Raw genomic sequence first — 14,027 nt, 5'->3', positions numbered from 1 at the left:
GGACCTTTCTCTCATGATTATCTCATGGCCAGACATCGGCATGTGAAGCCAGATCATCTGCCTAGCCAAAATCGCTTGGCAAGTGGCCCCAAAACCTCCGAGCTTCACATTTGGAACTTTGGAAGATACCGAGGTCCCTGGGGGAGCTTGCCGAGCGTTGCGACCGTCTGCACCTTTATCCACCTCATCTTTTCCCCCCAGATCCAGTCCCAGTCTTTCTTCTCCGTTCTCCTCGACTCCCCCAGACTCTCTTCCTTTTAAATCCCCTCTCTCATCCTTTTTAAAGAAACGCTGTCTTGAGTCGTTTGCTCTCCCCCCCCGTTTCTCTTCTTCTTCCTTCCTTGAAACAATCTAGTGTGCGGAGAGCACCGCTTCACGAATCTTCTCCTTATACCCTTTCTTTTCTTTTTTTGCTTCTTCACGTCTGTTCAATATGTCTGAGCTGCGCTTTGATAACCAGACCGTCGTTGTGACGGGAGCCGGTGGTGGTCTCGGAAAGGCTTATGCTCTGTTCTTCGCTTCCAGAGGTGCCAATGTTGTTGTAAACGACCTGGGTGGTTCCCACGCCGGTGAGGGCAAGTCATCAAAGGTATGTTGGACGTTCATCTCTCAAAAGTCGTGGGGACTTGCGGCACTTGCTAATTTGTGAAATCATTATCTAGGCTGCCGATGTGGTAGTAGAGGAGATCAGAGCCGCTGGAGGCAAAGCTGTAGCCAACTACGACAGTGTCGAGAACGGCGAGGCCATCATTGAGACCGCCATCAAGAACTTCGGCCGGATCGATGTTCTCATTAACAACGCTGGTATCCTTCGCGATGTCAGCTTCAAGAACATGAAGGATCAGGACTGGGATCTTATCAACAAGGTCCACACATATGGTGCCTACAAGGTCAGTAGCGCAACCCGTCTCATAGTCATTTCCACATATGTTGACTGTCTTTGTTTCTAGTGTGCAAGAGCTGCTTGGCCCCACTTCCGGAAACAAAAGTATGGCCGTGTCATCAACACCGCTTCCGCTGCTGGTCTTTTCGGTAACTTTGGCCAGGCGAACTACTCTGGTGAGTTCCTTGTCCTATGATGGAGGTCTAATCGGATGCTAATAATCGGAAAGCTGCCAAGCTCGGCCAGGTTGGTTTCACTGAGACCCTCGCGAAGGAGGGTGCCAAGTACAACATCATTGCGAACGTCATTGCGCCCATCGGTATGTTCTCAAACATAATCACCGATGAATCAACCCCTGACTTGACACAGCTGCGAGCCGTATGACCGCCACAATCATGCCCCCCGAGGTTCTGGAGCTTCTCAAGCCCGAGTGGATTGTTCCTCTCGTGGCTGTTCTGGTCCACTCGTCGAATACCACCGAGAGCGGCTCGATCTTCGAGGTCGGTGGTGGCCATGTGGCCAAGCTGCGCTGGGAGCGTGCCAAGGGTGCTCTGCTCAAGACCGACGCTTCCCTGACCCCCGGTGCCATCTCCAGAAAGTGGAACGATGTCAACGACTTCTCTGAGCCCGAGTATCCTACCGGCCCCGCCGACTTCATGTCCCTCCTCGAGAATGGTCTGAAGACCCCTAGCGCTCAGTCCGGCGAAGAGCCCAACCTGAAGGGCAAGGTTGCCCTCGTCACGGGTGGCGGTGCTGGGTACGTATTGCACGATCTGGATATCTCCTCTCTGGATAAACAGCTAACTTGGCTAGACTTGGCCGCTCGTACTGTCTTCTGTTCGCTAAACTTGGTGCTACCGTTGTGGTCAACGATCTTGTCGACCCTGAGCCCGTCGTCCAGGAAATCAAGAAGATGGGCGGTACCGCTGTCGGCAACAAGGCTTCCTGCGAGGATGGTGAGGCAGTTGTTAAGACTGCCATCGACTCCTTCGGTCGTATCGATATCCTGGTTAACAACGCTGGTATTCTCCGCGACAAGGCTTTCACCAACATGAACGATGATCTGTGGAACCCTGTCATCAACGTCCATCTGCGTGGTACCTACAAGGTGACCAAGGCCGCTTGGCCCCACATGCTCAAGCAGAAGTACGGTCGTATCGTCAACACTGCCAGCACCAGCGGTATCTACGGCAATTTCGGCCAGGCTAACTACGCTGCTGCGGTATGTGTCTTCACTTTCCTTCAATCCGGACTGGTAGAATTTGTCCTAACTGCTTTTAGAAACTCGGTATCCTGGGTTTCTCCCGTGCTCTTGCCGTTGAGGGTGCGAAGTACAACATCAAGGTCAACACCATTGCCCCTAACGCCGGTACCAACATGACTCGCACCATCATGCCCGAGGAGATGGTCCAGGCTTTCAAGCCCGACTTTGTTGCTCCCATGGTTGCCCTTCTTTGCTCTGATATGGCTCCCGAGCCCAGCACCAAGGGACTCTACGAGTGCGGCAGCGGATGGTTTGCCCGTACCCGCTGGCAGCGCTCTGGCGGTCACGGATTCCCCGTGGATGTCAAACTGACCCCCGAGGCTGTTCTCAAGCAATGGGCGCAGATTATCAACTTCGATGATGGCCGTGCCGACCATCCCGAGGACAACCAGTCCGGTACTGAGAAGATCATGGCCAACATGTCCAACCGCAGCGGCGGCGACGGTGGTAACCAGATCCTGCAGAACATCGAGAAGGCCAAGCAGGCCACCACTGATGGCACTGAGTTCGACTACGTTGACCGCGATGTCATCCTCTACAACCTCAGTGTTGGCGCTAAGCGCACCGACCTTCCCTTGGTCTACGAGAACAACGAGCACTTCCAGGCCCTGCCCACTTTCGGTGTGGTCCCCTGGTTCAACACTGCCAACCCCTGGAACATGGACGACATCGTCTCCAACTTCTCCCCCATGATGCTGCTGCACGGTGAGCAGTACATGGAGGTCCGCAAGTTCCCCATCCCGACCACCGCCAAGACCTTGACCTACCCCAAGCTCATCGACGTGATCGACAAGGGCAAGGCCGCTCTTGTCATCTCCGGCTACACCACCAAGGATGCCAAGACCGGTGAGGAGCTCTTCTACAACGAGTCGACCGTCTTCATCCGTGGCAGCGGTGGTTTCGGTGGCTCGCCCAAGCCTACTGCTGCGCGTTCCAAGGCCGCCACTGCTGCCTACAACCCTCCCAAGCGCCAGCCTGACGCTGTCATCGAGGAGAAGACCTCCGAGGACCAGGCCGCCCTGTACCGTCTCAACGGTGATCTCAACCCTCTCCACATTGACCCCGAGTTCAGCAAGGTCGGCGGCTTCAAGACCCCCATCCTGCACGGCCTCTGCTCGCTGGGTGTTTCCGGCAAGCATGTGTTCAGCAAGTTTGGTGCTTTCAAGAACCTGAAGGTCCGCTTTGCTGGTGTCGTGCTGCCCGGTCAGACTCTGAAGACCGAGATGTGGAAGGAAGGTAACACAGTCATCTTCCAGACGACTGTTGTAGAGACCGGCAAGCCCGCCATCCTTGGTGCTGGTGCTGAGCTGCTGGAGGGAGCCAAGGCCAAGTTGTAAAATATCATTAATTTGGGTTGTGAGCAAAGCCTGTGACATGTGTACATAAATTTCATGACGTTTTTCTGCAGAGGCAAATGCATTTTCATTCCTTTACTTCATTCAAACCAATTATAAATTCGTACATTTGACCAGTGTCTTTCTTCGAATGACTAGAATGTCGATATACGCTTATCATGAGCATCGGATTAAATTGAATTGATCTGCTGTGAAATGAACTATGAATATGAGCCTCATGGATTGCGTGTTATGTAACCAGCCTCGACTTGGATTAAGCCTCGACTCCCCCGCACATCCATCACAATCACAATCACAAACACCCAACATCCCTCTCGTTCTCATCAATCAATCAACTAATTCGACCATCATCACTTTGTGACTATTCTGTATCCTACGATCATGTAGCGGGATCCCCGTCGTTGACCACGATGGTGCTTTCGCTCCCTGTCCCGAGTTTCTCCAGATCCACCTCCACCTCCCCCACGCTCCGATCCAGCAACAGCAACAGCAACAGTAACCAGTCCACGACCCTCAGCGAGGCTCTCCGCAACAATCCCTTCGGAAACACCTCACGATCCCGCGCCATAGCCGCCCTCACCTCATCCACGCAGACAGAAAACCAGCGCCAGGAGCAGGAGGAGCTCAACAACGCACTGGAGACACTGGCCCGGATCTTCCCGGACGTGAAAGTCGAGGTCTTCCGCGAACTCTTGGTGCGGTTTGACGGCCAGAGCCGGCTGCAGGTCTGCGTTGAGCAGCTGCTCCGACACAAGAATGAGTGGGTGGCAGGGCGATGGAATGTCCCAGCAGAAAGCGGCAGGCTTGACCACGACGACGGAGACGCGCGCGTGGTGCCGCCCGAGGAGCGGTTCCGGAGCGACGAGTACAAGGCTTCTGTTAAGGTGGTGCTGAGCAAGGAGTTCAGCGCGCTGAGTCGGAGTACCGTGGAGGCGGTACTGGCGGAAGCGAACTTTTGTTACGTGCGGGCGCGGCCGACGCTGAAGGAGCTGTCGAGGAGGACGTGGCGGGCGACGTTCAATAGTCTCTTTCCTTCGTTTAAGCGCAAGAAAGACAAGGATGAGCATCCGATGGTTGTGTGGCAGCGGCGAGCGGATGGGGAGGTGGTCCCGAGGCTGAAGGAGACGGGCTGTGCGGAGTTGGACCGGGAGCTGCACGAGGCGTTGCTGGCGCCTCTGCTGCGAGCGATGCAGGAGGTGCAGGAGGAGAGGGATTTCCGGCTGGCGGAGGAACTTAATGTGCGGGAAGCGCAGGACGTTGAGGCTTTGTATGAGTGCGAATGTTGTCTGGCGGATGTGACGTTTGAGCAGATTTCTGCTTGCTCAGCTAGCTCCCATATCATCTGCTACAGCTGCATACAGCGGACGATCCATGAGGCCCTGTTTGGTCAGGGATGGGGGAAATCTGTGGATGTCGAAAGGTCCACTCTGAGGTGCATTGCGCCAATTGCCCAAGGGAGCAGCTGTGACGGGAGCTTGAGCCCGGAGATCGTTAAGCGGGCCATTCTCCTGGAAAAAGCCGGGTCGGAGACCTACCGCAAGTTTGAGACCCGGTTGGCCTCAGAGTCGCTTCTCAAATCCCAGTTGAAACTCGTTCGCTGTCCGTTCTGCTCCTACGCTGAGGTCGACCCGGTGTACCATCCTCCCTCCAACGGAATCGCCTGGCGCTTTCGCCGCGATGGGCTCCTGTCTACGGTCTTGATGGCCATTGTACTTCTTGATATGATACCCTTGCTTGCCATACCGCTGCTGATTCTGTGGCTGCTGGAACCCACTGCTGTTTCTTCTATTCTCAAAAACTCCCTACTCAATCTCAGTCTCAAGGTCAGACCTAAACGATTCACCTGTGCTAGTCCGCTCTGTCGTCGCGTCAGCTGCATCACCTGTCAGAAACCGTGGCGCGATCCCCATATTTGTCATGAACCGCTTTTGCTTGATCTTCGCGCCACCGTCGAGGCAGCGCGTACCGCTGCCGTGAAGCGTACATGCCCGCGATGTGGGCTGTCTTTTGTCAAATCGTCCGGCTGCAACAAATTAACCTGTGTCTGCGGATATTCCATGTGCTATCTTTGCCGCAAAGCGCTTGGTCCATCCCCACCGGCAGCAGGGCAACGTCGCGCTCTCGAGGGCCCGGGAATCATCAACCAAGAGAATGTCGCGCCCGGACTGGATGGCAACGATGAACATGCAGATGTCCCGGAAGGAGATGAACCTGCTGAAGGCTATAGACATTTCTGCGAGCATTTCCGCCTCAACCCCGGCTCGCGCTGTGGGGAATGCAACAAATGCGACCTGTACCAGGCCGAAGACGAAGAAGCTGTTGCGCGGCGCGCGGGCGAGCGTGCAGAGCGAGAGTGGCGCGCGCGGCAGGGCATTACGGCCGGTGCTGTCGGTGTGGGTGCTCTACAGGTGAACAAGGATTTCTCAGCCGTAGACAGCCACAAAAACACCTGGGGAATTCCGTTGCAGGGCCAGGGCCACGGATGGGACTACTGGCTGAACGAGGTGTGGTGTGACGGGCGATGGAAGATGGAAGGACAGACCCTGGTCGATTGGCTGGTGGAGCAGGTGGTTGTTATCGAGCAGATATGAATTCGTTCTTTGATTGATGTCTTTTCAGTTCTCGGAAACTGTCATGAGGATTGAGCATCACGGTTGGGTCAGCAACATGGGTCACTGATACACAGAAGGGTGTCTATTTCCCTTTATGACTGTTTGACTGTTTGACTTATTTTGGATTTGACGACGTGACGAGGACACGACACTCACTACTTGGATACTTCTTTTCTACTATTGAATTAATATGACATTGAGATCAGGTTCACCTGCCATCGCAGCATTTCTCCTAATTTCAGCGTATCGCTCATGCACCTTTCTCATCATCTGTTTCCCCTTGCACCCTCTTCTTCCCCTCCTCCTTCAACTTCTCATCATCCTCTCGCTTCAGCGAAACCTGAGGCATCAGGACAAACGCGAGGCAGAACGCGAACGCAGCCAACGCGGCTTCAACAACGAATATGATCCTGAAGCCTCGTCTATACGCGGGGATCAGCACGGCGCGCACATTCTCTGCTTCTTCAGCGGGGAGCCCAGAGAGATAATTCTGAGGACTGGATAGGAAGGCTCTCTTGTCCGAGGCGTCGAGACCCAGACCTGATATCGACGATGAGAGGAGATTGTTTCTTTGTATCGTTAGGGTCGTTTTGGTCTGTCTGTCGAGGGAACTTACATGATTGTCCCCGAAATAGCCAGACCTAGTGTTCCGCCGAGATTTCTGACGAAGCTGCGTACGTCAGCTGCTGCAATCACTACGAATGGGTGAGGCGAGACGGGGGCTTACTTCCGGAATGAGGTCACGACGGCCATATCGCGGCGCTCGACACCGGCTTGGATGGCGATCAGGGAGCTGCGAGCGTCAATATCAAATGAAGCCCATAGCATCGAAACCGGGCAGGACACTCACGGCTGAAGCGTATTCCCCACTCCTACGCCAGTCAATATCCCATAGCCAATCTGCTTGCCCAGACCGGAGGACTTGTCTAGTGTTGAGAAGAGGCCCAGTCCGACGGCCCAGATCATCCAGCCGAAGAGAATGCATTCTCTGTACCGGCCGAGCCAGTGAACGACCAACCCGGAGACAGTGCTACTAAAAGCTATGGACCTCATAAGCGGCATGATTGTCGAAGAGAAGCTAGGAAAGGGGCATACTCTGCATCAGCGTGATGGGCAGCAACATGGCTCCCGCTTTCACGGTCGAATAGCCAAACACCAGCTGGTAAAAGGTGGGGATATAGTAGATCTGGACGAGGAAGTTCCACCCGTTCACGAATATGGTCAAACACGCGCCGTTGACGATCCGCGACGTGAAGATATGCATCGGGACAAGCGGACACGAGGTGCCCTTCCATTGCCACAGTACAAACAGCACACAGACCGTGGCGCCAACCGCCAGCGTCGCGACCACATGCGGCTCTCGCCAGGGATACTCGCCGCCTCCCCAGTTCAGCCCGAGCAGCAGCACCGCAGTACCACCCAGCGCCAGGCCGGCGCCCACGAAATCAATGGCCCGCAGCTTCGCGCGCCAGTCGCCGCTGACCTTGCGCAGCGGCATGAAGAGCCAGACGCACAGGGTCGTCAGCGCCGTGAGCGGCAGGTTCAGGCGGAAGATCCAGCGCCAGGAATCCGCGTCGATGGACGCCAGCGCGCCCCCGATGACGGGGCCGATGCCGTTGGCCAGCGCGACGACCGCGCCCAGGATCCCCTGGTACTTGCCGCGCTCGCGCAGCGGGACGACGTCTGAGACAATCATCTGGGCGACGGTCATGAGGCCGCCGCCGCCGACGCCGGTGAAGGCGCGGAAGATGATGAGCTGGGTGGCGGTTTGGGCGAGGGAGGCGGCGAGCGAGCCGGTGAAGAAGATGACGAGGCCGGTGTAGAGGATGTATTTGCGGGACCAGATGTCGGAGAGGCGACCGTAGAGGAGCTGGAAGCAAGTTGAGGTGCTAGCCAGGGGGTCAGTGTGATCTCTCTCCCTCTCTTTTTTCTATTGAGAAAGGGAAGGGGGGGAGGGAGAACAGGCATACACGAAATAAGCACCCGAGATCCACGACGTCTGATCGCTGGCGTCCAGGGCGTTGCCGATGATGGATAAACTGGCCGCGAGGGTGGTCTGGTCCATCAATGCGACAAGGTCGACGGCTGAGCAGGCCAGGAAGATCTAACGATATGAGTCAGTCTCGAACTGTTGGCCTCTGTCTATTCTTCCATGTGGATGGGGTTTACCGTGATGATGGTGCTCTTGGGCACATAGTTTGTCTGCTCGTTGAAGATATGCTGTGCCGTGCGCCCTTCAGTCTCGACCTCGACGACCGTCTCCGAGGACGCATGAGGAGTCGACTCTTGTCCCTGTCCCCGACCTTGACTGAAGACGGCGTTTGCCATGATATCCTATCCTTCCCCTGGTAGATTCGGCTTCGACTTCAACAAGGACACGACAAGAGTAACGGTATGATTCGGGGAACTCTCAAGTCTTTAAAAACCCGTGATCCGGACGACCCACACGCATCTCTGCAGGAATCATGAAGAATCCCGATTTGGGAAATGATGTGATGGCGATACCCTTGTATGAATTGCCCAGCAGAGATCGGCCATGAAGACCAGTCCAACTGACTGGTAACGGGGTACGGGGCGTGGGCAAAATGTGCGCAAAAGCACTCAAGGTCCCCGTGTAGGATCGTCAATTCATCTCCTCTATCTATACTCGATGGATAGTGCACCACCAAACCCCCTGTCTACCCGGTGTCAATAGATGGAAATACGAGGCTCGGGAGGAAAAAAAAAATGCAATCCTGATCCTGATCCTGCAAGACTCGGAGTTACGTCTGAGCCAAGGTGGATGTCACTGCTGCTTGCTGCATGCTGCTGAGATACAGCCACCCCGGAAGCCCAAAGCCCAAGGACCTTGGGGGATGCCCTCAGGTCCGATCAACAGACAAAACCCTTCGAGAGTTCGAAAGGAATCACATCCAGCCCGGGTGTATAGATATACAGCGAGCGTCTAGTCCCCTGTCCACCGAATTTGACGCCGAGGTCCTCCGTCCATCCGACCTTGTGGGATAGAGAGCGCGGTAAAGCGGAGCTGGACACTGGACACGGGGGTCTCAGTTCTCCCAAGGTAGCTGTCTAGGCGGGAATTCCTCGTGAAGATCCCGCAGCGATCAGCTTGTGGTTTCGGGAAATAGCGCACTCGTGGCCTGTTTTCTATATCCCTTCTGGAGACTGCAGAGGGAGACAGACGAGAGCCTCTGTGGGGAAAGGGTGAAGGGGAGATGAGGAGCGTGGTATAAATTGCTGCTGGTGTCGGCGGGGGATGTCCGGATGTATTCTTTTATCTAATCGTGTTTGGGTTGTGATTTACGTGCATAGCTGCTGAAGCTGAAGCTAGAATGACTAGTCCAAATGAACTCAATGTTTACTTCGGCCCTGATGCCCTCAAGAAGTACTTCGATCCCGACAGCCAGCCTCCACTCCCCCTCGTTGAGCTCCCGGAGTACCTGAACCGCTACTATCACGATGGGGTGCGCATCTACGCCAAGATGATGACGATGCACCCTGCCAACAATGTCAAGGCGATGCCAGGTATGCAGACGCCAGTGATATAACTCGCGCGGGGGGAGGGGTTTGAACGCCCGGCTAACCCGTAACGCGCACACAGCTCTCAACATGCTCGAGAAGAACGTCGTCCCAGGCAAGACCAAGACCGTCATCGAATACAGCTCCGGGTCGACGGTGATATCAATGGCGCTGGCCGGACGCGTCCTGCACGGCATCCACGATACGCGCGCCTACCTCAGCAACAAGACCAGCACCGCGAAGCTGCAACTCATGCAGTTCTTCGGGCTGGACGTCACGCTCTTCGGCGGGCCGTCGCAGCCCGAGCCATTCGACGAGCGCGGTGGCATCCAGAGGGCGCGGAAGATGGCGCTGCACGCGGACGCGGCCGAGATCCTCAACCCTAACCAGTACGAGAACGCGGAGAACTGGGGCTCGCATGTACGCTGGACGGGCCCGCAGATCCTGCGCCAGCTGCCGCAGATAAACGTGCTGTGTGCGGGCATGGGGACGTCGGGGACGATGACCGGGCTGGGGACGTATTTTGGGGAGATGAAGCCGGCGGTGCTCCGGCTGGGGGTGTGCACGGCGCCTGGCGACCGAGTGCCTGGGCCGAGATCGCTGGCGCTGCTGAAGCCGGTGGAGTTTCCGTGGAAGGAAGCGGTGGATGTGATTGAGGAGGTGAACTCGTATGATTCCTTCTCGTTGTCGCTGGACTTGTGCCGGGAGGGCATCGTCTGTGGCCCGTCCTCGGGGTTCAATCTCCAGGGTCTGTTCCAGATGCTTGAGAAGCGCAAGACGGCGGGGACGCTGTCCGAGCTGGCAGGGCCGGATGGGTTGATCCACAGTGTGTTTATATGCTGTGATCTGCCTTATCAGTATATTGGCGAGTACTTTGCCAAACTGGGGGAGGACAAGTTCCATCCCATCAGGAACGAGGTCAGAGGCTTCAGAGCCAATGTTTGAAAAAACAAAAAAGACTAATGCGCTTTCTGCAGAATCTCTCCCGCGTGGACCTGTACCGCTACGACGAGAGCTGGGAGCGAAGTCCCATCGTCCTCTTCACCCACTTCTACTACGAGACGCCGCGCGCGCTCTCGGACAGCCTGCTCAGCACTCTCGAGTTACGACCGCTCTGCCGCGTCCTGGATCTGAGGACTGCTGCCGATTACTCGACCTGGAATCTTCCCGGATCGGTCAATCTCCCGCTGTGCAGCGTTGACTCGCACACCCCGAAACCGTTCACCGAGCCCAGCGTGCTCGAGGCACAGTGGCTGGAGCTCGAGGCGTTGTTCACCAACGAGCAGGCGTTACACATGCTCCGGGACCATCATGTCCTGGTAATATGCTATCATGGCGATACGGCTCGCGTCGCCACCAGCGTGCTGCGAGCCAAGGGCATCGAAGCGGACAGTCTTCGCGGTGGGTATCAAGCGCTGAAGGACCATGGGCTCTGGGGGAGTCGAGGGATGGACTTGGGAGGGAATCCGAATAGCCTCAAGACGGCTTCTTCGATGGAAGCTGTGTCCGTCCAGGCAGATCTGGCCATCCGGTAGATCGATATCTAGACATCTAAACATTTAGACATTTAGATAGATAGATACTAGACGGTTGTCAGGGACCTTGTGGATGGGTGGAAAATGACCAACCCGGCATGGATGCAACCGGCGGGATCGACACGAGGAAATTCCCAGGACGGTCTGAATATCTTCAAATGTTTGCTTCCTGAAGTGAAATTCAGCTACTTCCCCCCCCCTACAAGTGATCCTTTAGCCAATAGATGCCACTTCCCCCACACCACCAGCTTGAAACCAGCGCAAATCCGCTCAAATGTCCTCCCACTCTCGACACTCACAAATAAGATACCTTATGAAATGTGCTCAATTGCGAGCATGTCTGGACGAATCACAACCTCTTCTTCCATTCGGCGGGCTCTCAATCTGTAACTATCCCAAATCCCAAATCTCAATAGAAATACCCGCCAGTCGAGGATGTTACCCTCCTTATAGTAGTGTTATGTTCAATGGGGCTGCTGGCTTCAGCTTGTCTAAAGAGCCAACTCGGCTCAAGAGTCCTCCATCGCGGATCAAGCGTGATACAGCAGTGTGGTTGTTCCTAACAGCCTCAAGATGGACATGTCCGAGTCGTCTGGCCTGCCATGGCTGGATCAGCCTGTGTTGCTGCATTCATCTCGCAAAGATACCTGCAAACTGAACGCTGAGGAGTGTGCCTACCGTCGAGGCTACTGGAGATACTGGTATGTTTTTCGATTAGTCTCTTTTCTTTTTGGATAAAGCCTCACAAGATCAGGTATGAAGCGGATCACGTCTACGCCTTGAATACCGTCTACTTTATGTGCGCGATCATTGGCGTCTTCACCACAGTACACTACACCTCTCAGTATGCTCCCCCCTGGATCAAACGCACTGCCATCTGGCGCAGGGTCGCAGCGGTGCTGCGGTATCTTTCATATAAGGGATATCAGATGTCGGCTCTACACTACCGGTCACCGTCCCTCGGCGTGATACTCCTCGGTCTCGTGGGCGTGGTCTTTTTCTTCGGTTGGTGCACACTTTATGCCATAGACGACGGGACTTGCAGACTGACTGACTGACGGACTGAGACGCAAAGCAATGACTCTCGGTCCGAGACCCTATTACTGGCCCAACACGGCAACAGTCTCGTATGGCAACAGCCCGCCTATTGCAACGAGGACCGGGTGGATGGCATTGGCCCTGCTTCCTTTTGTCCTGTGAGTATGTCTGTAATCCTGCCATTGAAGCCGTACTGATCGGGTAGCGCCCTGGGCTCCAAGGCAAACCTCGTCTCGATGCTGACGGGCGTCTCTCACGAGAAGCTTCAGATCTTTCACCATTGGGCCAGCTACGCAATGTTTGTCCTAGCCTTGATTCATACATTCCCCTTTATCATCTTCCACATCAATAAGGGTGACATGGTCAAGCAATGGAAGACCAATGTCACGTACTGGACGGGAGTAGCAGCGTTGATCCCGCAGGCCTACCTGACTGTCATGTCTTTGCCGGCTATTCGGTATGTTCCTCCCTTATAGAAGAGTACCCAAGCAGAAACCCTAACGACCAGAAAGGAACCGGTACTACGAATTCTTCAAAGCAACGCATGTCCTCATCGCATTGCTCTTCATCCTCTTCTTCTTCTTCCACTGCGACTTCCGCCTCTCGTCTTGGTAAACACCGCCCTACTCATCCTTTGCGAAAAAAACTACTCACCCCTTCCCTTCCCAGGGACTATTTCATCGCCGGCGGCTGCCTCTACACCTTCAGCCTCTGCATAGGCTACACCCGCACATTCCTCATCAACGGCCTGCACACAAGCACCCTTGACCTCCTCCCCTGCGGTCTCCTCCGCGTCAAAATCCCAACAATCACAACCTGGCATCCCGGCCAGCACATCTCCCTCCGCTTCCTCGACCTCCCCAGCCTCGGTCTCCACTGTCTCACCGCACACCCGTTCACCATCGCCTCCGTCGCCCACGATCCAGACCACGCCGGCAAGGCAACCGAACTCATCTTCTACATCCGCCCGAGACACGGCATCACCGGCCGCCTCGCGCGTCTCGCAGCGAAAAGCCCCGGCGCCGCCCGCGCCGTCCTCCTCGAAGGCCCCTACGGCGGCGTCACCACCCCGCTCTCCCACTTCACCACGCTACTCGTCCTCGCCGGCGGCTCCGGCGCCGGCTTCTCGCTCGCAGTCCTCGCCGACGCCCTCAAGACCGCAACAGAGAAGACAACCGTGCAGATCGTCTTTGCGACGCGCAGCCCGGCCGTGGCGGAGTGGTACGTCGAGGAGGTCGAAAGCAGGGTCTCGGCGCTCGGCACTGCCGACGTCGCTGTCTCCATCTATGTCACTGCGAGTGGTCCGGAGACGGCGAGGGGGGTTGAGGACGGGAAGGAGACGAGGCTGTCCGGCGAGCATGTCACCAGCAGCGCGCTGGGGTGGATGCGTCAGGGTCGACGCCCGGATCTCCCCGCCATCATCGCCTCGTCGTGTGCAGCGAGGCCGGCGGCGCGGGTGGGTATCTTCGCCTGTGGTCCTGCGTCTATGCTGCACGATGCGCGCAATGCGGCTGCGCAGGCGCAGCGGGCCGTCGTGAGGAACGGGGTGGAAGAGGTGTACTTGCACATGGAGCCTTTCTCGTGAGTAGTCCAGGAAAAAGGCAGATATTGTCCCGCCCGACTAACTAACCATATAGGTGGTGAAATTGACATCAAGACCCCGTACCGAAGTGGGGTAGATTTTGCTTTGCTGATGACCCCCCGAAATAAATCTAGATAGTATCATTAGACATATACATAATCTATAGTTGTCGCGAAATGTCCAGAGCTTCAAATCCAAGCCCAACCCAACGCCATCGCCAAGCCGAATAACCCATCAAA

General features: G+C 55.9%; 5 protein-coding genes across 5 annotated transcripts; 4 read left to right on the top strand and 1 right to left on the bottom strand.

The window, feature by feature from the left end:
- Positions 1 to 433: 433 nt before the first annotated feature.
- On the top strand, positions 434 to 3,484 carry mfp (putative peroxisomal multifunctional beta-oxidation protein (MFP); the record flags this gene model as incomplete). Its single annotated transcript, XM_001274832.1, has 7 exons — positions 434 to 589; positions 663 to 890; positions 951 to 1,059; positions 1,113 to 1,202; positions 1,253 to 1,640; positions 1,697 to 2,105; positions 2,165 to 3,484. The coding sequence occupies 7 exons, from the start codon at positions 434 to 436 to the stop codon at positions 3,482 to 3,484; spliced, it is 2,700 nt and encodes an 899-aa protein (XP_001274833.1).
- Positions 3,485 to 3,912: 428 nt separating this feature from the next.
- On the top strand, positions 3,913 to 6,093 carry ACLA_054530 (E3 ubiquitin-protein ligase; the record flags this gene model as incomplete). The annotated part of the gene is made up of 1 exon (XM_001274831.1): positions 3,913 to 6,093. The coding sequence occupies one exon, from the start codon at positions 3,913 to 3,915 to the stop codon at positions 6,091 to 6,093; it is 2,181 nt and encodes a 726-aa protein (XP_001274832.1).
- Positions 6,094 to 6,364: 271 nt separating this feature from the next.
- Positions 6,365 to 8,442, bottom strand: ACLA_054520 (putative MFS drug transporter; the record flags this gene model as incomplete). Its single annotated transcript, XM_001274830.1, has 7 exons — positions 6,365 to 6,683; positions 6,731 to 6,784; positions 6,842 to 6,907; positions 6,965 to 7,154; positions 7,210 to 8,003; positions 8,085 to 8,218; positions 8,284 to 8,442. 7 exons carry the CDS (start codon positions 8,440 to 8,442, stop codon positions 6,365 to 6,367), a joined length of 1,716 nt encoding a protein of 571 aa, XP_001274831.1.
- A 1,004-nt stretch (positions 8,443 to 9,446) lies between these two features.
- ACLA_054510 (putative cysteine synthase B) lies at positions 9,447 to 11,168 on the top strand (the record flags this gene model as incomplete). The annotated part of the gene is made up of 3 exons (XM_001274829.1): positions 9,447 to 9,639; positions 9,716 to 10,551; positions 10,611 to 11,168. 3 exons carry the CDS (start codon positions 9,447 to 9,449, stop codon positions 11,166 to 11,168), a joined length of 1,587 nt encoding a protein of 528 aa, XP_001274830.1.
- A 573-nt stretch (positions 11,169 to 11,741) lies between these two features.
- On the top strand, positions 11,742 to 13,791 carry ACLA_054500 (ferric reductase family protein; the record flags this gene model as incomplete). Its single annotated transcript, XM_001274828.1, has 6 exons — positions 11,742 to 11,869; positions 11,923 to 12,173; positions 12,244 to 12,364; positions 12,412 to 12,663; positions 12,719 to 12,817; positions 12,876 to 13,791. 6 exons carry the CDS (start codon positions 11,742 to 11,744, stop codon positions 13,789 to 13,791), a joined length of 1,767 nt encoding a protein of 588 aa, XP_001274829.1.
- Between the last annotated feature and the right edge of the window lie 236 nt (positions 13,792 to 14,027).

The sequence above is a fragment of the Aspergillus clavatus genome, genomic scaffold (assembly GCF_000002715.2).
Source record: "Aspergillus clavatus NRRL 1 1099423829794 genomic scaffold, whole genome shotgun sequence".
In the NCBI taxonomy this organism is placed as follows: domain Eukaryota; kingdom Fungi; phylum Ascomycota; class Eurotiomycetes; order Eurotiales; family Aspergillaceae; genus Aspergillus; species Aspergillus clavatus.
The sequence above is the reverse complement of the archived record's forward strand: the minus strand, read 5'-3'. Positions and strand labels throughout refer to the sequence as shown.